At 41.3% G+C, this 27678-nt stretch overlaps 1 protein-coding gene across 1 annotated transcript; it reads left to right on the forward strand.

The window, feature by feature from the left end:
* The first annotated feature begins 1071 nt into the window (after window positions 1-1071).
* cnn3 (calponin 3) lies at window positions 1072-14026 on the forward strand. The gene is made up of 7 exons (XM_023326566.1): window positions 1072-1249; window positions 6501-6622; window positions 8711-8777; window positions 8893-9030; window positions 9141-9257; window positions 9394-9540; window positions 13072-14026. The coding sequence occupies exons 1-7, from the start codon at window positions 1193-1195 to the stop codon at window positions 13411-13413; spliced, it is 990 nt and encodes a 329-aa protein (XP_023182334.1). The 5' UTR covers window positions 1072-1192; the 3' UTR covers window positions 13414-14026.
* The last annotated feature ends 13652 nt before the right edge of the window (window positions 14027-27678 follow it).

The following is a 27678-nucleotide window of genomic DNA, read 5'->3' on the forward strand; positions in this document are numbered from 1 at the left end:
TAAACTTTATTTGAAAAGTTTAATTACTACAGCTCAAATATAAATACCACCATTTCCTACTGAAACCAGATTTGATAATAAGATAATTTGCATTAGCGTGATCACAATTGTCACTTTATGGATGCAGGTGCAAACACAATACAGCATTCTGAGTTTTGTGATAAATTTCAAATATGTTGTACCCCTGCAAAGTCTAAAAAAAATTCAAAACCTTTTCTAATCAGCTTCAATCCATGATTAGACAGGAGTAGATATATTCCAAGGTTTTCCCTCAGATATGGACTCTGTATTCAAAATGTTGATTGTTGTGTTGTCAAATGTAATAACTCTGTAAGTAACTGTTTATCCAATTACTGTGCCGGTGGTGCACTTAAAAGGGAATATAGAACATATTCAATATAAAGAGACTTTAATAAGAACCCTAACCCATAATAAAAGAAATGCAATTTAAAATTATAATCAACATTTATCCAGCTAATGACGTTCTGAGACAGGTTTGAAATGGATATGGATATGTGTATATTCTGTGAGAATGGATTTGGATCATCTGTCACATTGTACAATCCTTTTAATTGGATCTTCATCAGTTTATCTGGTTCATGGAGTTTATTTAACAGATATACCCATCCAAGAGGTTACATTTGGTGTATTTATTAATGACCATAACAACAACTAAAGGATAAAGAATGTTCTCATATGTGACATTTGTATATTTAATGTTTAATTTAATGCTAAAATTTTAGCCAAACATAAATTTGTTGCCTGAGTCCTTTTTTTTTTTGAAGTCGAAATTATTTTCAGCTGACGTCTTTTTTTTTCTAAAGACATAATAAAAAAAACCATTTGTACTTTAATGTATTGTCCTGAACTTTAATGCTGTATACAAGTTTTCATTTTTGGTTTTTACTGGTTTTTGTTTGGGGTTGTTTCGCTGTATGTACTTTGAGCATAGTGTATACGTTATGGTGTTGATTGTATATTCTTATAGTTGTAATATAAAACACAGATGTACAGAAGATGAGAGCAGTAAAAAGTATCTGATTGGCTGTTTTGTGACGTCAGCTCGTTTTCACCACGTCCTTTCTGCCAGCTTTCTCTGTCCTCCTCAGCTCTGCTTTGTTTCCGCTGCTCTGCTGGACCGCAGATTTTCTTCAGTTCCTTCTGCTTCTGTATTTGGGATTAGGAGCAGAAAATGACCTATTTTAATAAAGGACCTGCCTACGGCTTGTCTGCTGAAGTTAAAAGCAAAGTAAGTGCTTCCTTTCTTCGACACTCGCTTGTTAAAAACTTTTTAATTTGCTTGCGTAGTTACTCTGTTGTGCAAGGAAATATTTATGGTAGAAAAACAACAGTCTTCAAACATTTTAGCTTCTAAAGTTTGTAGCAGGGACAAACCCAAACTCTCCGAAGTTTTTCGAACTCCACGAGTTTCTGTCTCCAGTTCCAACCAGTTTAAGTTTCCATCGTGACCACAAGCGGTGCTTGAGAACAGCTTTAAAAGGCTGGAATGACCTGAGGCCCACAGAAAGGCGAAGGAAGAGAGGAGGGAGATGGAAAGTTGGGTTTTCTCTGATATGTTCCATTTTTGAGCTTTTTTTAAAAAATCAGAACATGAAAGCTCCTTAGGGAGCAGATTGATACTGGAAGCACTGCGTCACACTGGACGGTTTTTGAGGAGGAGCCGGGCCCTCCTGGGCCCTCCTGGGCCCTGCTATGATCTGCTGTGTCCGACTGGTTTCACGCCGACCAGGGCCGGCCCAAGCATCCATGGGGCCCTAAGCGAAATTTGGTTTTTGGGTCCTCTGTTTCTGCTAATAATGTTGATTGCTGCAATTAACAGTCAGATAATTAGATCATTCGCACATCTGCTATAAACTTATTGCATCTCTGATAATACTGTTTGCAGCTTTTCAGACTGTCTCAGAAGATGAGATGACTGTTGGATGAAAATGCAGAATTTCATTAAGTTCAATAATTGTGGTCACTCATTTCAAAAAGTATTTTGTAAATTAATTTAACATAGAGGGAAATGTGTCAGAAAATAAAAACACGATAAAACAATTTTAAATAAAACATCTTCATAAAAAGTTAAGTAAACTTTTTACATAAAAAGTAAACCAGCAACAGAGATACCTGCAACCTGATATGGATATGGCCCACGCTGCTAAAGGTACCACAAGCTGGTTCAATGATAATTGTATACCATGCTTGATTAGCCAGCAAGCTGGCCTGACCTTTAACCCTATGGGAACATGGACCTCCTGAACACCTCAGTAGAACCACTGGGTGATCTTCTCTATTCTGTGCTGCATTGATGTAGTAATTCACACAAGAAAAAGAAGTCCCAATCAAGTACTGAGAACAAAGAAAGTCATAGTTTTCAAAAATCTGACGTATCTGTTGAAAATAACATTTTTATTGATCTTCAATTTTGTAAGACTGTTTTTTTGTTTCCATCCTCTGTTAGCCATAATCATCAAAATTACAATAAATCAAACTTTAGATATTTTACTTGATGTGTAAAGAATCTAGAATATGAGTTCCACTTTTTGAAATAAGTAAATAAATAATAAAATATGATACTTTCTTGTAATTTTTTTTTGCTGTACTTTTATCTGTGACTAGAAGTGGACATTATTATAACCCAGGCTTTCCCTCTGGGGTTCGGGTTAGCCCTGACTTTGATGGATGTCATGGTAGTTCTACAAAATATCATGATAAAATTAGAAATCTATGTAGCCCACCCAGCCACGGCTCCAGAAAAATTTAGCAGGGGGGGCATTGGCTTAATTTGGGGGGCAGAGTAAATGAGCTTTTATTTTAATATAAATACATAAACAAACCGTTCAAATAAAATAACTATGTTTATTGATACAAAATAAATGATAAGGATGACATGTATAAAATGTTGAGCACTTATGCTCAAACTTGCATAAACATTAGCTCATACATTGCAGAAATCGAAGAACCTAATGTTTTCAGTCTCTGAAGTGTATTTCTTTAAATGCAAAATCAATCTACTACTCAAGTAAGAGTAGTAATAATAATATTACTCAAGAAAACGTTACAGTGCATTAAAGCTACTCTTATAAGTACTTTTTTCCCCAAAAGGTTACTCAAGTAAATGTAACCTACTGCCCACTTTGTAACATAGAGCGGTCGTCCCCAAGCCCTGGGCCGCGGACCGAATTGGTACCGGGCCGCACAAGAAATAATTCAATATTTCCGTTTTATGTATTATCTGAGTCTGGAGCATCTTTTATTTTAAAATCCTTTAACCGGATTCTCTCAGTTACATCTTGCGCGCCAACATTGAGCCCACAAGCAGCAAAATGAGTAAGAAACAGATCAGATGTATTTGGAAAGTTTCTTTACAAAGGGAAAAGGCCCAGAGAAGAGACAGGAGAATGGATTTATCCCACATACCAACCTCGCTCTGCATGATGTGGTGACCGGCTCGTTAATGAAGCAATGAAGCTTCAAGCTGCTTCACCACGTAGAGACCAAGAACCCTGAGCATCAGCAACACTTTGGGTCTCATTGTCTCTCATCTCTCCCAGATGGACCGTCTGGTTGCAGAGAAACAAGCTCAGGACTCCCATTAGTCGTTATCGTGAGTTAAAATTTTCAGGAAAGTAAAATGTTTGTTTTTGTGGTGCATCTGTATCTTATTTTGAAGGGATATGCAAACGTTACCATAGCAACTAGCATCAGAGAGCGTTAGGGCAGTGGTCCAGACGAAATGAGAAGAGTGGAGCTTGTGAGTTTTAGGTCTGGTTCACACAATTTAAGGATTGTTGGCCGATTTTCCAAACCTCTGTGACCACAGAGCCGATAAAAGTCCAGCAGGTTCGGTCGGTTCATGAGTCCAGCCACACGGCAGGAGCAACACACCACAGAACCGATTCCAGAAGAAAATCCAGTAAAACCCCCAACATACCATATGTGAATTTAGAATAATCAAACACGGATGACGATGTAGAAGTAGTTGTGATAGTTTGTGGCTCATTTTAAGTGATAAAAGACGTAACAGAAAGAAAAGGCCTTTGATAAAAGGCGGCGGGAGCAGCCGCTCTATTTGCTGCACTATGATTTGGAGGTGAGTTATGTTTTTTCGTAGTTAACAATTTAACTGAATAAACATAACCACATAAAATAAACATATATAAAAATGACCTTTACATATAGTAATAAACATTTTCACATATCAAATCCGATGTCCACCGGACTCTCAGTTGCCATGTCAACTGTTTGGGATTCCCCTCCATGCTTACGTTGCGGCGCTTTCTGATTGACTACCTGTCACATTCAACAGGCTGCGTTCTCGCTCCCAGTCAGGAAAAACCCCACAAGCTGCGACAATTAGGCCAAGACAATGTTGAATATGGGACCACTGACATAGATGACAAAATCAGTAGCCTATTCTTGCTAAGAAGCTTAACATGATATATTGCCATTGGCTGCATCCAATAGAATTACTCAACTCACTCGGTTGGTTTGGGGGTGGGCAGGGACTGTACAAAGTTCTTTTTCTTTTGCTGGCTTGCGGCTATGAGTCTAACATACACTCAGCACAGCAGCAGCATGTCTCTGTTGCTGCCACACAGGTGTAAAACCATGCAAACATCTTTAGGGCTCGTGTTACGTTAAAAGGCGGTTCGGACAAATATGTTGTGACATGTTAACAATAGATTAAGCTGTTGTAAAGGCTGAAAAAAGTGTGTGGAACAACGGGCACAAATATGGGAAGTGCAGGATTCCCAACTGTGTCAAATCAGGATATGGTTTGATATGACAAGTTGGCCACTGGGATAAAAAACTGTTTCCAGTCCTGGGGTGGAAGGCTAGGGGGGTATGGCTGACTCTGTAATGGGCAATGCCCCCCGATGCCTGCCCATGCCGCCGGGCCTGAGCCTGCCCCTGCCCCTAATAACTCCTGAGTTCTTGAGTTTAGAGCCCTGTGGACCAGTAGTGTTGAAGTTTCTTCAGCATTTAATGATTTAAAAGACAAATAAAACTGTGTTAGATCATCATTTTAGGCCACAGGTCTCAAACTCCAGTCCTCAAGGGCCACTGCCCTGCAACTTTTAGATGTGCCTCTGCTGCACCACCTGAATAGAATAATTAGGTCATTAAGGCTCTGGAGAACTGATCTACACAAGGAGGAGGTCATTAAAGAATTTCATTCCAGTGTTTTGTACCTGTGACACATTTAAAACCTGCAGGACAGTGGCCCTTGAAGACTGGAGTTTGACACTCCTGTTTTAGAGCCTCAACAAAGAGAATCAGTGCAGAAAAAGCCTATAGATCACTGGAAGATCAATTCTCCACTAGTGTCTGCATTGAGACAGTTCCTCTGTTTACTAGAACTTTTCTACTCAAATGATAAACTGCATAGGAACTAACTCCACTGCAGGTGTCTAGCAGAATAATCCAGTCCCCGTTTTAGTGAGCTGCTAATCCCTTTATTACACAGTGAAAGGGATTTTTCAGTATGTAGCACACATTATTTTGGGTGTGTGAGTTACAAATAACTCGGAAAAAAGAGGAGATTGGCTCCAGTCATGGTGTTCTGACAGCATACCTTGGCTCATAATAGTTATGCAAATATTTCAAAGAAAAATGTCATTGTTAGCAGCCAGCTGGCACATTTAAAGATCAACATACAAGTACTACATTTAAATCAGCATATTTCTGGCTCATGTCACTAGAAGACAGAAGAAATGATATTATCAGCGTCTACGTTGTCTGATAATATTCTTTCTAGATATGAAGAGGATAATTATCTTTGGCTGCTTTGAGGTTAGTGGAGATCCAGTTGTCCCACAGTCAGTGTAGGGGCTCTTAATGCCTCAAGATCATTTCTCTTTCCTCTTTCCAAAACTCAGGATTCTGTTGTAGTTATTTCAGTACTCAGTTCTGTAATAGCTGAATCATTATTTTGCTTTGTTTTTGGTGCCACTTTGGAGTTTCCTGTCATGCTGCAGGGGGTGCTGAGCTGTTTCTTTATATGATTAAACAGGGTTTCCCCCAGAAAACTTGCAAACCCCAGTGGTTGGGGCCCCCACTGCGTTTTTGTTTTTGTAGTGAACAAAGGCTGGCTAGATCTGCCCACCCATATGAAAATTTTCAGCAAATAGACTGAGTAGTTAGTACTCCGTTTGTTCAGGTTTGTGCTGTTAAAATTTTCTTTTGTGCTGCTTTGTTGTCTGAGACATTAAAAATGGAATTTTTAGGCCATCCAGAGGTCACCATCCCTATATCTTGCTCCAAAACACACCAGAGTGGGCAGGTCTGTGCCGTTAAAACTGTCATTAGTTCAGCTTTTCTTTATGAGATATTATGGAGCTGGAAATTTAGCAATCAGTTTAACTGGAATCACCAATGGGTTTCTTGAAGACTGATATTCTTCCATAACTTAGCAATACCTTTCACAAGTTAACTTCATTTTACTAAAAACTAGTTTTGCAGAAGTTTTGAAAATGTTTTCATTTTTTTAGATTGCTCAAAAATATGACCCCCAGAAGGAGGAGGAGCTGCGCTTCTGGATCGAGGATGTAACAGGGATGGCTATAGGAGAAAACTTCCAGAAAGGTTTGAAGGATGGAGTCATTCTTTGCGAGTAAGTTTTGTTTGTGAGTTTTTATGGCAGACTGTAGGCAGAACATGAGGACTTGGGGTGACTCATCTAAGCTTTCTGCAGATCTTCACTATATCTACGCAGAATGAAGAAGGCTGCTTTGATTTTGCAAATCCTCTGATTAGGTAGAAATCACTCATCTGACTGTCAGATTGAGTGCAGCCTCCGACTCTAAAACGATTTGTATGTGGCAAATCATACTGACCAAACAGAAAGCAGATGTCATTGATAAAGTATAGAGCCTTTTGTGTTCTTCCTCTGTACAAATCAGATGTGAGTAGAGGTAAGACCTAGTCACTCTTTCGCAAGTCACAAGAAAGCCTTTGCCTTTCCAAAAAGGCCTGTTTTCAGTCTGAAAATGTAAGCACAAATACTAAAAGTTAAGACATGAAATGCTGCATTCAGGCTAAAAATGTGTGTTGACTTGTGGAAGTAAAATTCCCGAATACCATACCATAGCTACAATCTGATGCTGTGAGTGTAATCTTTATGTTTGAGCTTTGTTTGTTCATAAATACATCTCAGCAAATTACAATTGTCACCGATTAAGCTGGCCAATTAAACTGGGCCCCTCTACCAGATTCCACTTAATCTATGTTGAGATGCTGTTATTGGTGCTGATGTTCTTAGCACACATGACTTCCTAACATCAGGGAAGCCTGATTGAAGATCAACACAGTGTAATTATAGTCAAGTTAAAGCACCAATGTCAGGTTCTGCAGTATCGCTGCTCGGTGGTGCCAGAGAGACACACTAAACAGAAATTAATTTGGAAGGTGAAGAAAGAGAAAGCAATAGATAAACATAAAACAACAAAAAATAAACAACTTCAGTTTTTATCAGTGACAGCTATCACTTTGTTTCCAGAGGAATCCACAGAGTATCAGGTTTCCAATGATTATGATTTACTGGGAAAGTTTTTGTTTTGGGGGGGATGGTGTGTAACTGGCCAGCAGGTGGGCACTTGGAGAAATTAGAATTTCTGACGGCTCAAAATCATGCAGCTCCTGTATTGATGCAGCCATTAGTATTATAAGTTTGACCTTAAACTAGTGGGTGCACCGATTTCACAGATTAGGGTTATTTTTGCTTGACTTTGACAACCTCACCAGGTAGATGTGATGTGAAATTTGGTGTGCTTTGGTTCAGCTACAAAATAAAAAAAGATAACCAACACACCAACTCTGACAAAGCAGGTGTTTAAATTGGCTAATCAACCACCTCTGCGTTAGATTAGCTAAAAGCAGCAGTAGCTATTCTGCCACAGCAATCACATTAATATTAGTTGCAAAATAAACATCAAGCCTAAAAACAAAACTTTAACAGATTGAAGGGTCTGTTCTTTGTGTGGGAAGTTTTTGAGTGCTTTTTGATGTTGGATCTTGAAACATATTGTGGTGTTGTTGACAGTTGCTATGGTAACACAACTGTGTTTAGCATAGCCTGTCAAGGAACTGGGGTGTAGTAGGTAGCCACCAGAGGATGACAAAGTGAACCAGTTGCAGGATTGAGGGCTGATTCCCTACAGGTGAGGCTGTACACCTGCAGCTCCTCAAGCCTTATTACATCCTGGATATGAGGAGCTGGTTGCCACTCACTCTTTGCCTGAGTGTTAACCATTGTGGTAATTTCAAGCCCTTCTTGTGAACTCCTGTGTGAACAATATAAGCCACAGTGTAAGTCCGCATGCTGACCTCCTTCAAGGTCACCATGACCACCTCCTGTGACCTACTGGTGAAACCTTAAGTCATACGAGATCCAGCCATCGCTTCAGTTGAGCTGTACTTCAGCTGTGAATGTAGCACTGAATTAATGCCTAAATCAGCCTAATAGATATTAAAATGAGGCTTTATCCCAGGAACTCTGTGCGACGCCGTATCAACCATAATAATTGTAACCCCCACGACCCGACCCTGGAAAAGCGGAAGAAAATGGAGGGATGGATGGATGCTGATGTTATGTACTCTGAAGTGATGGGAATGTGTGTCAGTGAGCCTGTTGTCACTCAGTGTTTGACTACAGAACCTCAAAAAATAGTTAGTATTTTCAAGTCTGTCTTGTTCCATTTAGATTAATAAATAAGCTGCAGCCAGGCACAGTTAAGAAAATTAACCACTCCCAGCTGAACTGGCACAAGGTAAGACTCCTCTCTAATATCTACCTGAATGTCTTCTGTTTCTTGTCAAAACATTAAAACAAGTGTTTGTTGTTTTGTTTGGTTGTTTTTTTCCCCTCCATGTTGATTTCTGTAGCTTGAAAACCTTGGGAATTTCATCAAAGCAATCCTGACCTACGGCCTAAAGCCTACTGATATCTTTGAGGCCAATGACCTGTTTGAAAATGGAAACATGACTCAAGTACAGACCACACTGCTTGCACTGGCCAGCATGGTAAGTTCAGACGCATTGCTAATGAATTCTTTGTTCTGAGCAGAATTTTGCTTGTGAATGATTGAACTCATGAGGAATTAGTCCTGGCTCTGTTCTGTTGGGTCTATCAGGCAAAGACAAAAGGCATGGACACAAAGATTGATATTGGGGTGAAATATGCAGACAAACAAGCACGGCAGTTTGATGAAGAGAAGATCAAGGCTGGGCAGTGTGTCATTGGGCTCCAGGTAACAGTCTCAGCCTATAGGTTTTCAGTCTTTGCTGAGACAGACATCTCTTTTATTTCTAAACTAAATCTCCATGTTTATTCTAGAGAATTAAGTGATGTGAGTTTGAGAGGCCATCTTTCTGTATTATCCTCAGATGGGAACAAACAAGTGTGCCAGTCAGGCTGGAATGACAGCATATGGAACCAGAAGACATCTGTATGACCCAAAGACCCACACTGATAAGCCGTATGACCAGACCACCATCAGTTTGCAGATGGGCACCAACAAAGGAGCCAGCCAGGTTAGACCTTACTGTTGTTTGCACCTCAATTTTGATAATTCTTTTTAGTTGTTACATGATGTCACAGAGATGGAGTTCTCATAAAATCCACTGGTTTATATCACTGAGAAATTCAAACAATATAGTTAAAAAAGGGTTAGGGTTACTGCAGCTTGAAGTGACCAAATTCCGATTTTGTTTGTAATGTAATGCAACCTGTATCTGACCTTTTCATGACAGTCTGAACAACACAGGTCAGCTTCTTTTTGAATGCGACCCAGGCCACTTGGGTATCTGATACATATCCTATTCAAATGTGACCTAATGTCCAGGTCACTGGTCACCATCACTGGTACTCGACAAATGACACTCTTCTTTGTTCTGATAGTGCCAGCGTGAAGATAAACAATAACCCTGACTGACTATAATGAGGATTAAGTTAATATGCTGGCTCTGGTTGGACAACAACTTCCATCCATCCATCCATCTTCTTCCGCTTATCCGAGGTCGGGTCGCGGGGGTAGCAGCTTCAGAAGGGAGGCCCAGACTTCCCTCTCCCCAGCCACTTCTTCTAGCTCCTCCGGGGGAATCCCGAGGCGTTCCCAGGCCAGCCGAGAGACATAGTCCCTCCAGCGTGTCCTGGGTCTTCCCTGGGGCCTCCTCCCGGTGGGACGTGCCCGGAACACCTCACCAGGGTGGCGTCCAGGAGGCATCCTGACCAGATGCCCGAGCCACCTCAACTGGCTCCTCTCGATGTGAAGGAGCAGCGGCTCTACTCTGAGTCCCTCCCGGATGACTGAGCTTCTCACCCTATCTCTAAGGGAGAGCCCAGCCACCCTACGGAGAAAACCCATTTCGGCCGCTTGTATCCGCGATCTCGTTCTTTCGGTCATGACCCAAAGCTCATGACCATAGATGAGGGTGGGAACGTAGATCGACCGGTAAATCGAGAGCTTCGCTTTTTGGCTCAGCTCTCTCTTCACCACGACGGACCGGTACAGCGCCCGCTTGACAGCAGACGCTGCGCCAATCCGCCTGTCGATCTCCCGCTCCCTTCTTCCCTCATTCGTGAACAAGATCCCGAGATACCTGAACTCCTCCACCTGGGGCAGGACACCCCCCTTGACCCGGAGAAGGCACTCTACCCTTTTCCGGCTCAAGACCATGGCCTCGGATTTGGAGGCACTGATCCCCATCCCGGCCGCTTCACACTCGGCTGCGAACCGCTCCAGCGAGAGCTGCAGATCATGACCTGATGAGGCCAGTAGGACCACATCGTCTGCAAAAAGCAGAGACGAGATCCTAAGGCCACCAAATCGGATCCCCTCAACACCTTGGCTGCACCTAGAAATTCTGTCCATGAAAGTAATGAACAGAATCGGTGACAAAGGGCAGCCCTGGCGGAGTCCAACTCTCACCGGAAACGAGCCCGACTTACTGCCGGCAATGCGGACCAGACTCTGACATCGGTCATACAGGGACCTGACAGCCCGTATCAAAGGGCCCGGTACCCCATACTCCTGGAGAACCCCCCACAGGGCTCCCCGAGGGACACGGTCGAACGCCTTCTCCAAGTCCACAAAACACATGTAGACTGGTTGGGCGAACTCCCATGCACCCTCCAGGACCATGCCGAGGGTGTAGAGCTGGTCCAGTGTTCCACGACCAGGACGAAAACCACACTGCTCTTCCTGGATCCGAGGTTCGACTATCCGACGGACCCTCCTCTCCAGGACCCCTGAATAGACCTTGCCAGGGAGGCTTAAGAGTGTGACCCCTCTATAATTGGAGCACACCCTCCGGTCTCCCTTTTTGAACAGGGGGACCACCACCCCGGTCTGCCAGTCCAGGGGAACTGCCCCCGATGTCAATGCGATATTGCAGAGTCGCGTCAGCCAACACAACCCTACAACATCCAGAGCCTTAAGGAACTCCGGGCGGATCTCATCCACCCCCGGGGCCTTGCCACCGAGGAGCTTTTTAACCACCTCGGCGACCTCGTCCCCAGAGATTGGAGAGCCCAACCCAGAGTCCCCAGGCTCAGCTTCTTCAATAGAAGGCATGTTGGTGGGATTGAGGAGGTCTTCGAAGTACTCTGCCCACCGACCCACAACGTCCCGAGTAGAGGTCAGCAGCACACCATCCCCACTATAAACAGTGTTGGTGCCGTACTGCTTCCCCCCCCTGAGACGCCGGATGGTGGACCAGAATCGCTTCGAAGCCGTACGGAAGTCTTTCTCCATGGCCTCTCCAAACTCCTCCCACGCCCGAGTTTTTGCCTCAGCAACCACCCGAGCCGCATGCCGCTTCGCCTGCCGGTACCCATCAGCTGCTTCCGGAGTCCCACAGGCCAAAAAGGCCCGGTAGGACTCCTTCTTCAGCCTGACGGCATCCCTCACCGAAGGTGTCCACCAACGGGTACGAGGGTTGCCGCCGCGACAGGCACCGACATCCTTGCGGCCACAGCTCCGACCGGCCGCCTCGACAATGGAGGCACGGAACACAGTCCACTCAGACTCCATGTCCCCCACCTCCCCCGGGACATGTTCAAAGTTTTGCCGGAGATGGGAGTTAAAGCTCCGTCTCACAGGGGATTCCGCCAGACGTTCCCAGCAGGCCCTCACAGCACGTTTGGGCCTGCCAGGTCTGACCGGCTTCCTCCCCCACCACCGGAGCCAACTCACCACCAGGTAGTGGTCAGTGGACAGCTCTGCACCTCTCTTCACCCGAGTGTCCAAGTTGTTGTCTTGGACAACAACTTCAACTGTGTAAATGGGTTTTCTTCGTAGGGTGTCTCTGCTCTCCCTTAGAGATAGGGTGAGAAGCTTGGTTATCCGGGAGGGACTCAGAGTAGAGCTGCTGCCGATGCTAACGGTGGATGCTCCACCGTTAGCATCCATGTTTACTTCAGCAAACACTGAGCGCTTCTCCTTCTTATGGCGGTTGGCAGGAGGCTGAGAACGCTGACGTTATTCTACTGCGTAACTGTGACACTTTCAGGTTGTTTGCCCGTTCACACTGAAAAACACATACAGGTCGCATATGTTTGTAAGTGCGAATGGCCAAGGCAAAAAAATCTGATTTGACAAAAAAATCGGAATTGAGTAACTTCAAGCTGCAGTGAACGCAGCCTAAAACACACGATGATAGTTTGATGCACCGTTTACAGTGAGATCCAGAGAGGTTTTTGAGGCCTTCAGAAAGAGGATTGTTCCAGAGATTTAAAGAGTCGCTGTAAAAAAAAAATCACAAGTGTGAAACAAGAAAGGCAGAAATAAAACTGGATCCTGTAACATTACAGTAACTAAACATACTCATGCTTTTATTTAGGATTTGCTGAGAATTCATAAATAAAAAGTTTTTGTCTGTGTCAACCATATCTTATTCTAATATATCACTGGCATGAATGCCATAGTCTTTTTATTTTTTCTCTGCTTTTGAGCTGATATTCTTAATGATGATGATCTGATTAAGGACAAGTATCTAAGCACTCTCAGTGTAGGACATAAACAGCAAATTACAATAATCATGGTGTAATGTGATGTCTGACAGGCAGGCATGTCGGCTCCTGGTACCCGCAGAGACATCTTTGATCAGAAGGTGGCGCTGCAGCCACTTGACAACTCCACCATCTCCCTCCAGATGGGTACCAACAAGGTGGCATCTCAGAGGGGCATGAGCGTGTACGGTCTGGGCCGGCAAGTTTATGACCCCAAGTACTGCGCCCCTCCAACAGAACCAGTTATTCACAAGAATGGCAGCCAGGGCACCGGTACAAATGGTTCAGAAATCAGTGACAGTGATTATCAGGTTGAATTTCAGGAAGAGGAGTACCACACAGGTTACCATGACGACTACAACTCTCACTATAATGATCCCAACATTGACTATTAGTACAGAGATTTAGGTGTAAAGCAGTATTATTTTATCCCACATAACAAAGCAGACTTTTGCTTCAAGAGTTTTTTCAACTCTTGAAGCAAAGAAGAAATGTTTTGTCTTCCTTCCTGAACGAGACGCTGAGCAGCAGAAGTAACAGGTTTTAGTACTATTAAAGAATGACAAATAGACATAGTTATGTGAAAAGTAATCTTTTCCATTCTTACTTTTTGAAGGATGTTTTATTGTTGTAACTCTGATGTATGGACCATTTATATGAAGTGAATTTGTTAATGTCCTGTATTTATTTTCAGGATGAAAGCTGATCCATACAGTATATATTGTTAAATCTTTTGTTTGCCATTAGTTCATCTCTGCTGCTGAAGTTACATTCCAACTATGGTTATTCAAAACAACAGGATTGTTATTCCTCAGTAATAAGCACCCGAATGCTAATAATTATGGGATGGTTAATATTTTACAGCCAGACATTATTTTGCATTATATTATGTTTCTATCTTTTTCTTATAGGACCAAAATGTGTTTATTATAGTGACTTTATAATTAATGTTTCATGGTCAAGAATTAAAATATCTTTCAATAAAGTTTTTAATTGTTTTAACCAGCATTCCTCTGTGTGTTGTGCTTACACACAATGTTTTTGCTTAGACACGTTTGTTGAAAAAAGATCCTCCTGAACATCAAGGAAAATGTATATGTAGAGTCCAAAAGTTAAATCTATTTTAATGATAATATAAAAATCCAAACTAGTCTGTCTGTAGACACGTTCTTCCAGTTTCCATTGTTTTTGTTTCTCCAAATTCTGATTGGGAACAAGCTTCACTGCATTACACTCGTTTCTATAACAATGAAATCTCCCTGATTGGAGGGAAATTGTAATGGTTCAGTTGTACAAAGAATTTACAACCCGTTTGTTGTGGGTGGGTCTTTTCTTGCCCGCTGATGAAAAAATAGGGAATTTCTTTCCACTCTGTGACTTCAGCATCTCCATTAGACAGTTTAGCAAAATGTAGGTATTAAGGGTACAAACTCAGTAAATTAATAGAAACCTGCTGTAGTTACACAGGCTGGTATGGTACAGTATCTTAGTGTTTGAAAGTAAAGTATTTTATTAAATTAGTAGTTTGTTGCTCACCAATTTATTCAGTGGCTCCTTTTAAATGTCAAAATGGTATAGCTGATCTCTGAAAAGGAACAATTGGATTATTCTATAATATAGTCTTTCTTATATGTTTTTAAGAGTATTAGATATCAATCCACTATCTTCAACTTACCCTGGATCTAGTCCCAGAGGGAACAGCCTAAACTGAGAATCCCAAACATCCCTTTCCACAGGAACTTTGGCCAGTTCCTGCTTTCTTATCTGATATAATTGAAAAAGCTGTAAAATTAGACAAGACAACATTTTAAAAACAGTATTATGTTTGTAAGTGTGGCAAGCTCTCACTAATCTAGCCCCTTAAAGCTCTTTCGTAAGCGACACATTTCTTCTAAAAAAAGAGGTCTTGAATCCGACGGTCATCTTTAAGTCTTTACTGACCTTAAAAGGAAATAAAAATAACAAACAGATTCAAAAGAAATTGAAAGTGACGGTCAAAAGATTGTGTTACTCTCAAGGTGCCAGACTTCTACAATGAGCAAGTACTTTCATCTTTCAAAAACTAATTAGTCACTAACCAATGTAATAAGCTTAAACACAATACAATTACAGATGCTTATCTTTTTCAAATAGCAGAGTAACAAAAATGTACCTATGGCTCCTACAATGTTGCTTAAGATCAACACAGTCAAAGTGTTGGAGTGGTCATCACAAATCCCTGATGTGAAAACCTGACTTAGTTCTGACAGGAAAAACGGGCCTGAATTCTTTCTGTCAGAAACCCGAAACATTTGATCCCAAGTCAGACAGCAATTCTACCAAATACTGTGGAAATGATTTAAAACCTCTGACTCTATAAAACGATGTAAAAACTACTCTCGTTAAAGGTTTTTGGTGATGTTAATGGACACAAAACGGGAAAATTCAGTTTGGTTTAGTGGCAGACGAAGACAAAGGGCTGGGGATCGAAGAACAAGGACAGTATATTCTCAAGAAGTCACCAGTCTGTCACAAGACAAACAAACAACCCTGACCTTAGCTCAATTTTAATCTTGAATATTATGAAAAATTTAGATAAGTGGAAGTAGTCCTGATTAAGTGAAAGGCCTCCACTATGGAAATGACAGATTTTGCTCTGCGCTCTGCCCTTTTGGGTGATGGCAGTTTATTAGCCTCTTTGAAAACTAAACTGGTTCAAAATTGTAAACTTTTAAATTCACAGTTCAATACCTTGTTTATACTTATTCAAACCACCACAGATTAATCTAAGAATGTTTTATGTTCATCGAAAACCTTGTATGATAGTGCTGGGAGTTTAAGTTTATGCTTCAGTAACGGAGGCAATATCTAGAAAAGTTTCTAAAATCTAAATCTATTATTATAATCTTAATACACTAATATCACTTCAACTAATTTTTCAATGCAACCCAACCTGATCTTTTCGGCATGGTGAGTCTAGTAACTCATGGTGTTTGGAAAAAAACCCAACCAGAATATTTATTCACTACTGGTAACAATAGTCTTCAAAATACATACAACACATAGCAAGATGCAGATGACATGAACGGTTAATCTGTTAACTTATTAGACTGCTGGAGCAACAGGGTCACATGTGATTAAAGAAGAAAGTATTTGAAGTTCCAGTCTACCTTTAGAACCTATGATTTACCAAAAGGTGGAGCTCTACTACAAATTATTGGATCCCTGGTAGAACAAGAGGACAGCTTCCTTCCTTACTCCTATGCTTGCCCTGAATGCATCACTTATTTTTGTGTCTTGTCATGGCTTTAATAATAATCAGTTTTATATATAAAGCCCTTCATATATCAAATTGAAATCTCAAAGGGAACATTCACACACTGATGATGGCAAGCTACAGCTGCCATGGACTGGGGCAGTCTGACCAACACCAGCAGACAAGGTTTCGTTTGTGTTCCCTTCTTGGGACAGAAAAGAAGGGAGGGGCGAACCGGATCCATTGATTGCAGGGCGGACTCCCACCATGTCGCGACCATCACCCGTATTTACGCTCAGTAGTGCTACGAGGAAAAGACAAGAAGTACAGACTAGAAGAGCTCCTTGAATAGACCTAATTGTGTGAAACATTTTAATCACATTCTTCCATAACATGATATATTGTACAGACGAACATCAGTTGGACAGTAAAAGATACATGCAATGCTTGATATACACTGCTCAAAAAAATAAAGGGAACACTCAAATAACACATCCTAGATCTGAATGAAAGAAATATTCTCATTGAATACTTTGTTCTGTACAAAGTTGAATGTGCTGACAACAAAGTCACACAAAAATCATCAATGGAAATCAAATTTATTAACCAATGGAGGCCTGGATTTGGAGCCACACACAAAATTAAAGTGAAATAACACTACACGCTGATCCAACTTTAATGTAATGTCCTTTAAACAAGTCAAAATGAGGCTCAGTATTGTGTGTGGCCTCCATGTGCCTGTATGACCTCCCTACAACGCCTGGGCATGCTCCTGATGAGGTGGCGGATGGTCTCCTGAGGGATCTCCTCCCAGACCTGGACTAAAGCATCCGCCAACTCCTGGACAGTCTGTGGTGCAACGTGACGTTGGTGGATGGAGCGAGACATGATGTCCCAGATGTGCTCAATCGGATTCAGGTCTGGGGAACGGGCTGGCCAGTCCATAGCTTCAATGCCTTCATCTTGCAGGAACCGCTGACACACTCCAGCCACATGAGGTCTAGCATTGTCCTGCATTAGGAGGGACCCAGGGCCAACCGCACCAGCATATGGTCTCACAAGGGGTCTGAGGATCTCATCTCGGTACCTAATGGCAGTCAGGCTACCTCTGGTGAGCACATGGAGGGCTGTGCGGCCCTCCAAAGAAATGCCACCCCACACCATTACTGACCCACTGCCAAACCGGTCATGCTGAAGGATGTTGCAGGCAGCAGACCGCTCTCCACGGCGTCTCCAGACTCTGTCACGTCTGTCACATGTGCTCAGTGTGAACCTGCTTTCATCTGTGAAGAGCACAAGGCGCCAGTGGCGAATTTGCCAATCCTGGTGTTCTCTGGCAAATGCCAAGCGTCCTGCACGGTGTTGGGCTGTGAGCACAACCCCCATCTGTGGACGTCGGGCCCTCATACCATCCTCATGGAGTCGGTTTCTAACCGTTTGTGCAGACACATGCACATTTGTGGCCTGCTGGAGGTCATTTTGCAGGGCTCTGGCAGTGCTCCTCCTGTTCCTTCTTGCACAAAGGCGGAGGTAGCGGTCCTGCTGCTGGGTTGTTGCCCTCCTACGGCCTCCTCCACGTCTCCTGGTGTACTGGCCTATCTCCTGGTAGCGCCTCCAGCCTCTGGACACTACGCTGACAGACACAGCAAACCTTCTTGCCACAGCTCGCATTGATGTGCCATCCTGGATGAGCTGCACTACCTGAGCCACTTGTGTGGGTTGTGGAGTCCGTCTCATGCTACCACGAGTGTGAAAGCACCACCAACATTCAAAACTGACCAAAACATCAGCCAGACAGCATAGGTACTGAGAAGTGGTCTGTGGTCCCAACTGCAGAACCACTCCTTTATTGAGTGTGTCTTGCTAATTGCCAATAATTTCCACCTGTTGTCTATTCCATTTGCACAACAGAAGGTGAAATTGATTGTCAATCAGTGTTGCTTCCTATGTGGACAGTTTGATTTCACAGAAGTTTGATTTACTTGGAGTTATATTGTGTTGTTTAAGTGTTCCCTTTATTTTTTTGAGCAGTGTATATTAAAAAAGCCCAAGTGAAACATGTACCAGTGGACCGGCTGGGTAAACGACCTGTGTTCACACAACTAAGGTTGAAACCAGATATTTATACATCTAATTAAAAGACAGACATTTTTTCTTACTGTCTCAAGTTAAATCTTCTACAGGTTAGTTTGAATTACCTCAATTATTTAGATTCACTAAAAGCCAGACAACTTATCAATATCTTATTTTAGAGAAGATTATATATACAATATATATAGATATATCTATATATATATACAGTAGATATATATATATATATATGTGTGTGTAGAAGCTTCATTTGTTATAAATTATGCAATAAAATGACAATATGTGCCTGGAAAACATAATAATAATAATAATAATGCATTTTATTTGATGGCGCCTATCAAAACACCCAAAGAAACTTTACAACATTGAAACATTAAACAACATTAAGAAAATACAAAATATAACACAATATTAAACAATAACATATTGTTACAAGAACACAAATAGGTAAAAAAATATAGTGAGAAGGCTAAGTTGAACAAATGAGTTTTGAGTTGTGCTTTGAACAAAACACATAATTTCTATTAATTTCTGGTTACAGTCGTCAGTTTTATGCTGAGCTATAAAAAAACGATGCTTTTCTGAACTCTAACAATTCAAAAGGTTTCTGAGGATGAGTTGAATCTATGCAATAGTCCTACTCTGGAGGTGATGAAGGAGGCAACTGATCTACTTAAAACTAACAAATCATCTGTCACTGATGGCCAGAAGAACTAGCCTCCTTTCTATTCTTGGTCTTTTTAAAGTGTATAGAACAGCTTCCTACCACTATGACTCAAGGCTTTAATAACTTTATTTCCTAAACTTAGCAAAGACATTTTCCTAATTGTTAATTGATGTCCAATATCCCTACTTAATACCAATTACAAAAAATATTTGCCTCAACCTTCTCTAGAAGATTGAAAAGGGTACTAGACTCTTTTATTGAAGGTACACAATCTGGACTCAAGTCCAATAGACACATAAACAATCTTAGGCTAGTTATGGATATTTTAGATTACTCTGACTTAAGTTGATAAAAACTACATCTTAGATTTCTTAGAATTCTAAGATTTCTACTATAGCTTCCTATAAAAGAAGAAGTTTATTAGCTGGGTGTTGTAGTAACCAAAGATCAAAACAAAAGGTGCACCTCTAAATTTAATTCAATCATACTCGAAACCCAAAAATAAAATAAATCAGTGGCTCCTGTGAGATCAAAGAAAGGTAGAAGTTTGCTCACTAATGCAGAAGGTATCCAGGTTGAAATATGCAGCTCTGTTTCTTAAGAAAAAACAGCTGATTGTACGAAAGGCTCAGCAACACAGAGCAGGATCAAACAAAAACTTGTTGAATTTTGCCATGCTAGAAGAGAGCGGAGCGTTCCTCTCCTCTTAGCATTCACAGTCTGTCTCACACAGCCCAGTTCATTCAGAAAATGTTTCATGATACTTGTGACTCAGCAAAAAGTCAAGATCAGCTTTTTCCAAGACCATAACAATCTGAGTCCATCACTGTGGATCATAGGACATATGAGAGAGGAAGTGAGTCACGCATGTTATCAGTATCATGTAAGATTTAGTTGGACTCTTTTCTCCATCTAACTCAGAGTTTGGAAAAAAGCAATAATAAAAGCTGCTTGCTACAGCCAGCAGGACCAGCCAGCGCTTTGGTTTCTCTGTTGCCTGGTTTCTCCTGTCATGTTTCTAAAGAATGCAGCTGGACTCACTGACTGCTCTGTGGGACTCCTTTTCATTTTCACCCAAATAAATCAATGATTCCTCTGAGAATAACACCAGCTGAACAGACAACATGTTTCATAATTATTGTTCTCATTAATAGATACTATTTATTAAAGTTTGTACATATTATGCCTCAGTTGGGATACACTTCTACAGTAGTTATATAGTAGTTGTTTATATCTACTTTTTTTTAGTTTTTTGGTTTTTATTTGAATGTTCAAATTTAAATAAACATTCTAATATACTTTAATGGTCCCAAAGGAAAATTAAATGTTGTTGTAACTCATATTAGTTCAAATTCTTCAAAGAGACAGTAGATAGTGTGTCACAGTGAATTTCAAGAAGCCTCTGACAGACAGTCTCATGAAGAGGACGGTCAGCATTGTCCATAATTTTCTTGGTTTTATGTTAAGTCAAGTCTGCTGCACTCACTGACCGACAATATTTCAGAGGAAAAGAAATGGCAGTTAACTCTGTGAAGACAGAAGGTCACAGATACAATTAAAAGCCTTCAGCTGATCCAAAATGCTGCAGCAAGAGATCTGACAAAAATGTAAAAAAAAGAAATATTTCTCTTATTGACTTCCTGTTAAATCCAAAATTGAATTTAAGATTCTCCTTCTCACATATAAAGCCCTCAATAATCAAACTCCATTGTCCCTCAGGTCTGATGCTTCCATATGTTCCTAACAGAGCATTTTGCTCTCAGACTGCAGGTTTACTGCTGGTTCCTACAATTTCTAAAAGTAGAATGGTGAGGCAGATCCTTCAGTTATCAGGCTCCTCTCCTGTGGAATCAGCTCCCAGTTTTACTCTGTGACGCTAACATCCTTCATACTTTCAAGTCTAGGTTTAAAACTTTTTTCGATAAAGCTAGTAGTTGCGCTGGCTTTGGTATTTAGCTACTTGATTTATTTCTGCAATCATGCTGCTGCTATGGGCCTAGGCTACTGGAGGACAAACTACCTTTTATTATTGGCTGTTATCAGTGTCAGTGTTTAATACTGTCTCTTTCAAAGACAGAGCTGAGCTTTTATTGTTGACTAACTGTGTGTGCTCTCTTCCATCCTATATGGTAGAAAACTGGATTCTAGCTTATCTGCTTAACTATGTTTCTCTTCTAAATTACCTTGCGAAACTCTTTACTTTTCTTTAACATAGAAAATTCTACTAGTTTATGTTTCTTCGTTTTACATGTTTGTTTTTGTGCTCTCAACCCTCCTGGTGGCCTTGGGTTGTTCCCATTGAACCAGGGTTCTGGTTCTGCTGGAGCTTTGTTCCTGTTAAAGAGGAGATTTTCCTCTCCACTGTCTCTATATGCATGCTTGGTGTGATGGATTGCTGTAAAGTCAACAGCACAATGCAAGCGGCAATTCAGTGGACAGTAATACTGAGAAGGTCATTTTAAGGAAAAATGTGTTTTATTCCATAAAACGTTTAAAATGTGTTGGTCTCGTTTTTAAACAGGACAAATAACTTCTCCTGGCCAGCCACTTTAGTAAAATCTTCTTTCATTTTTACCTTTCTGTCTCTACACAGAATATACATTTGCTGTAGTTGCTGATAGCAAGAACAGGGGGATCAACAAATACAAGAACATTTGAAAGACCAAACAAGGAGCAGGCTGTCCAAGGCCTCATCACCTTGGAGAGCCTGTTTCCCATCAGACTGAGGGTGGCTGAGAGACACTTACACAACTTCTGTATTGTTCAGTTTAGTGAAAGTTTTAAGAAGAAGTTCTTGGAATTTGCCAAAAAAGCAAGTACTCACAGTGTTCAAAGTGACAATCTGTATAGAAGTGCGTTCTCTATACGCACTTCTATATAGACTAAACATTCTAATCTGAAAATATCCACCAAAATGTCACATGTATGTTTTTGCTGACTGAAAATAAAATGACTCATTTTCCACAACAGGGTCCTGATCTAGTTTTCTGTCCTAGATCAGAGAAAAGATGCTTCATACTCTGTCATGTACATTTATTTGATGCCAAAAATGGAAACTTTAAATCTGCTCACTGTTCCGGACCTCCTGGTCAGGATAATGTTTTGAATTGGCTTCATGGCAGCTATAAATCAATTCAAATAAGTTGTTTCATTTTTACCCTGCTTCTCTGTTTTTGTTAGCTTATTTTATTTAGAAACTGTAGAGTACTCATTACTTAGACCAATATTAAACTTCCTAGATTAGTTTTTAGATTATTATGCAGAGACTCCTACTACTGCAACCCAGAAAAACCCCACAAACTTAGAATCCAGAAAAACTACCTTAGCAACTACATTTTAGACTCCTGTTCTTCCAACCCAGAAAAAGAATTAGACCAGAGGAAACTTAGTTATACTGATCTACCAACCCTGAATAGGAGCATCTAGTTTATCTAGTTTATATACTTTGGATCAACACTACTTTTTAGACTCCTATTCTTCCAACCCAGAAATGGAATTAGACCAGAGGATACTTAGCAACTCTGAGCAGAAATATCTAGTTTACATTCTTTAGATCAATATTAGATTCTTTTTCTTCTTTTGCTTTTTTCTTTGGTTTTTATTTTGTTTGTATTTCCTTTTAATTCCTGTAAAGCACTTTGTATTGCTTTGTTGCTGAAAATGTGCTATATCAATGAAATTACCTTTACCTTTCACCCACATTGGATTGTTGTGAGAAAGTATTCTTACTGAAAAATATATACACAGCCAATCTGTGACCCTCACAGCTGAACTGTCCTCTCCAGGGTCCGAGCAGAGACAGAAACAACAAACAACATTCTGCAAGTTTAAACTGTGTCCTTAATGTACCAACTGTGACTGAGGCAACAAAGAAGTAGTTCACTAAACAATTTAAAATGCCTTTTAGCAGCTACTTTTCTTATAGAAATATTGTGATAGTAAGTAGGGTGCATTTTACTTTTTTAACAGGTAAAACAAAGTGCTTCACAATATAGTAATATAAATACTTATCGTAAAGCAGAGGTGAACATAAAAAGGTAACATTATAATATAATCAGTTGCACATATGTAAGATACGTAGTTGTCGTGATGTGAGGCCAATAATACTACAAGAAAAGGAAGAAAAAGACCCTCCATAATAATAATAGAATAACAAATTCAGACCACAACAAGAACCTGTTTAAAGACTTTTTTTGTCAAATAGAGATTCATCCACAATTCTCCGGCTCAGAGAGAGAGAGTTCCAGAGTCTGCAGGTCACCACAGCCAACGCTCAGTCTCCTTTTCTCTTTAGCCCAGCGTTCAGCAGTACATGTCAGAAGCAGATGCACTGTCCTTAAACTTCATGAATCTTTTCAACAATGAGGCTAACTTTATGTCACCCCATTTCCTTTCAATTACATCTGCTAGGTCCAATCAAATTACAAGGGAATCATTTTTAAGTTTATACTTCAGTAGAGAAGAATTTTATCCCAGAATACGTCTTGGGTCGGTTTTTGGCAAAACCCAGTTGTTTATACTAGATTTCCAACTAGTAGAGTTTTTTTCTCACCATAATATTTTAGAAGTTTAAAATCTTCACAGTTAATATTTTCTGGCAACTTTAATTGTAATAGAAGAACTCCTATATAATCAAAAGTTTTCCACTGGGAAAATGTGTGGGGTGCTGTGGTGGCGCAGAGACTTGGTCCTTCACACAAACATCACGGGTTCGAATCCTGGTCTGATAACCTTTGCTGCATGTCTCTTCCACTTTCCTGTCAATTCAGATAAAGGCCACTAGAGCCAATAAAGCTTTGAAAGAAGGTGTGTGGCTGATGTCTTATTTTCCCTGCAAAAGTTGGAATAAATTATGCAAAAAAGAGGGGAAAAAATAAAGTTCACGAGGAAATAAAAACACATTCTTTACACAGAGGAGAGTCCAGTAAGTAAATCCTTGGACTAAACAAAGCAGAAACTGGAAGCAAGATGGAATGTCTTTCATCGTGCTCGAAACATTTCCAACATAAAACAGGAACCAAAGTTTGAGATAACACTGAGTGCCATTAATCTGCAGCACATCCTGGACACTCTATGCAGAAATAAAATTACTGGCTCTAGATTTGTTTTGTTCCCATTTCACTTTAAATGAAACATTTTTCATCTTAGAATGATGGATCACTTTTGCAGAGGCATGGAAAATTATATGAGCCGTGCTGCATAAACACAAAAAACCTGAGGGAGTCTGCTGCCAACACATTTCAGTTTGGCCGGCATTCAGCTCCTGATAAGAAAACTTTCTAGGTCAGAACTTTTCCAAAGCCAAGCCTAGAACTGGTGCTGTAACTTAGCTTTGGCTAGAAACCTGCATGCATTACATCCACCTTGCATGTAAATCAATGTTTTTTGTTAAATAAGCAAATAAGATAAAATAAGAAGAAAAATAACTTAAATATTGTTGGTTTGACAACTAGGTTACATGCTATATCTAACTACTAGGGAGTCCTGCAAAAAATTTAAGTGAAAATAGAAAAAACAAAAGTATATATATATTCATGTTTATCATAAAAACTCTAGTATGTTTTAATGTATGAATTCTTGTCTTTGTTCTGCAGCACTGCAGCCAGAACTCATCCGTTATGGTTGCATTTGATCCAGTTATGATTTCACTAAAGCAAACAAGACACACCTAGTACACATTTCTGCACTTTTCACCTCCATCTGCTGCTTCTTGTTCTGGACTGGTTTGTGCTTGACATGCTTCCATCAAACCCAGTTGCTTCCCATGTGATTCATCTCAATAGTCCCCTTGGAGACTATTTCCTTATCCAGCTACTGTGATGTGATCTGCTCTAATGGTGAAGTCAAAGTGCGTTACTACTTCTGCAGCCAGAAGAGATATTATCTCTCTAGTCTGGTACACATCCTTTATGATCCATGTGATGTCTACAGCATGTATGGCCAGAGCCCTTACTACCAGCCTGAGTCATGAAGATGTGGCTAACAATATTTCACAGGTTTTTAGGTCACTACTAATTTCCAACTGTTATAAATGTCTGAATTGTTCTGACAGTTTGGAATATTTGGGAATAACCATCCGCCAGGGCTGCCCTTTGTCACCGATTCTGTTCATCATTTTCATGGACAGAATTTCTAGGCGCAGCCAAGGTGTTGAGGGGATCCAATTTGGTGGCCTTAGGATCTCATCTCTGCTTTTTGCAGACGATGTGGTCCTTTTGGCTTCATCGGGTCGTGATCTGCAGCTCTCGCTGGAGCGGTTCGCAGCCGAGTGTGAAGCGGCCGGGATGAGGATCAGTGCCTCCAAATCCGAGGCCATGGTCTTGAGCCGGAAAAGGGTAGAGTGCCTTCTCCAGGTCAGGGGGGGTGTCCTGCCCCAAGTGGAGGAGTTCAAGTATCTCGGGATCTTGTTCACGAATGGGGGAAGAAGGGAGCAGGAGATCGACAGGCGGATTGGCGCAGCGTCTGCCGTCAAGCGGGCGCTGTACCGGTCCGTCGTGGTGAAGAGAGAGCTGAGCCAAAAAGCAAAGCTCTCGATTTACCGGTCCATCTACATTCTTACCCTCATCTATGGTCATGAGCTTTGGGTCATGACCGAAAGAACGAGATCGCGGATACAAGCGGCCGAAATGGGTTTTCTCCGTAGGGTGGCTGGGCTCTCCCTTAGAGATAGGGTGAGAAGCTCAGTCATCCGGGAGGGACTCAGAGTAGAGCCGCTGCTCCTTCACATCGAGAGGAGCCAGTTGAAGTGGCTCGGGCATTTGGTCAGGATGCCTCATGGACGCCTCCCTGGTGAGGTGTTCCGGGCACGTCCCACCGGGAGGAGGCCCCGGGGAAGACCCAGGACACGCTGGAGAGACTATGTCTCTCGGCTGGCCTGGGAACGTCTCGGGATTCCCCCGGAAGAGCTGGAAGAAGTGGCCAGGGAGAGGGAAGTCTGGGCCTCCCTTCTGAAGCTGCTACCCCCGCGACCCGACCTCGGATAAGCGGAAGAAGATGGATGGATGGATGGATGGATGGTTATTCCCATCCATCCATTATCAAACACGCTGATTCCTACTGAAGTGGTGAGGAGTGCTGGTGCCTGTCTGCAGTGGTCATTGAGCAAGAGGTGGGGTCACCCTGGACAGGTCGCCTGTCCATTGTAAGGCAAACAGGACAAACAATCATCCATGCATGAGAATTTACCGAGACCAACTTGACAGTCATGTTTTTGGGCTGTGGAAGGAAGCCAAAGCCTCCAGAGAGAACACACACACACACACGCACACACCCACACACACACACACACACACCCCCACACACACACACACACACGCCCACACACACACACACATAGAGAGAGAACATGCAAACATGGAAGGTTAAGACTTCACCTTTATAAATTCAGGCAGAACCAGAATGAGCTGCTGTTTTCAGATCCAAACTCAAATGTCCACTTTTTATGGTGGAAATGACAGAACAGAAAACTAATGGCAGCAGCTACAGGAACTCATGCATATATTGAGAAAAATAAGCTAAAATATAATGTCTTTGTCAGTAAAAATATAATTGTCTTGCATTGGTCTATGGTTTGGGTCTGTCACTACCAACTAAAAGTCAAGAGCTTTAAGTTGGTAGTCTGATTTATTTCTGATTTACTTATGGATTATAACTTTAGAAATCTCTCTCATAATAGTGAATGTGTAATCCTCTCTTTAGGTGGGTTCTTGATGTCTGAGCTTGCCCAGGAATTTACACAATGGATGTTGGCTGTGTTGGCAGAGGTGGGACCTTTTCTTGTTGGAACATGGCAGTCTGTACTTTATCTCCAGCTTCAATCACAGGAATGTCAGGATAACAGTTTACTGGCTTAGCCTCCATACACCCTACTTCCTGATACACATTACAGGGAATTATAGTGTGAACAAAGAAGATCTCTTGGGCTTGTTTTTACTGTTAATATTATAAAGCTTGGTAAAAGAGGAAGAAAGAATAATGTACATCTTTGTGTGGTATAAATATTTTTTAAAAGTGGAAGACAAAAAAAGGTCTGGCTTCTAAGACTAACTTCAGCAGATAAGTTGTATCTGGCACAAGAGGTGACAGATGCAGCATTTTTCAGGAAAATATTCTCTGGAACCTTGTTAGTGACTAACTATTATTTTACGTTATCTTTCAAAAGTAATCCCACACCTACACCCCTTAAAATTCCTGCCATTTGACCCAGATATACATAATGAACTATTTTCCATTTAATGCTCCAACTAGGGGGCTGCACAATGGAGCAGTGGTTAGCAGTGGTTAGCAGTGGTTAGGGTTAGGGTAAGCCCCCCTGGTCCGACCTGGACCAGGGACCGGGTTGGAACCCCTGTTGTGTTTCTGCAGGAGTTTGCATGTTTCATCCTGTGCATGCTCAGCTTCTCTCCTTGTACTCTGGCTTCTTTCTGCTGTTAAAACATGTTGGAGGGCAGCTGTGTATTTAACTGAGGCAGGCAAAGTCTGGAGGAGGTAAATAAGGATCAGTGGGATGAGAGGCATGAAACAATGCAGCAGGAGGAATGTGAACTCTTGTGAAATTTTCTGCAAGCAGTCATAGAAGGTGTGTCCTGGACATTGAACTGTTTGTTGCGACTGTATGATAATTTTATCAACAAAGTATTTTAACAATGAGACAGATCAGTAGAGCCT

The sequence above is a fragment of the Xiphophorus maculatus genome, chromosome 21, assembly GCF_002775205.1.
Source record: "Xiphophorus maculatus strain JP 163 A chromosome 21, X_maculatus-5.0-male, whole genome shotgun sequence".
NCBI lineage: Eukaryota > Metazoa > Chordata > Actinopteri > Cyprinodontiformes > Poeciliidae > Xiphophorus > Xiphophorus maculatus.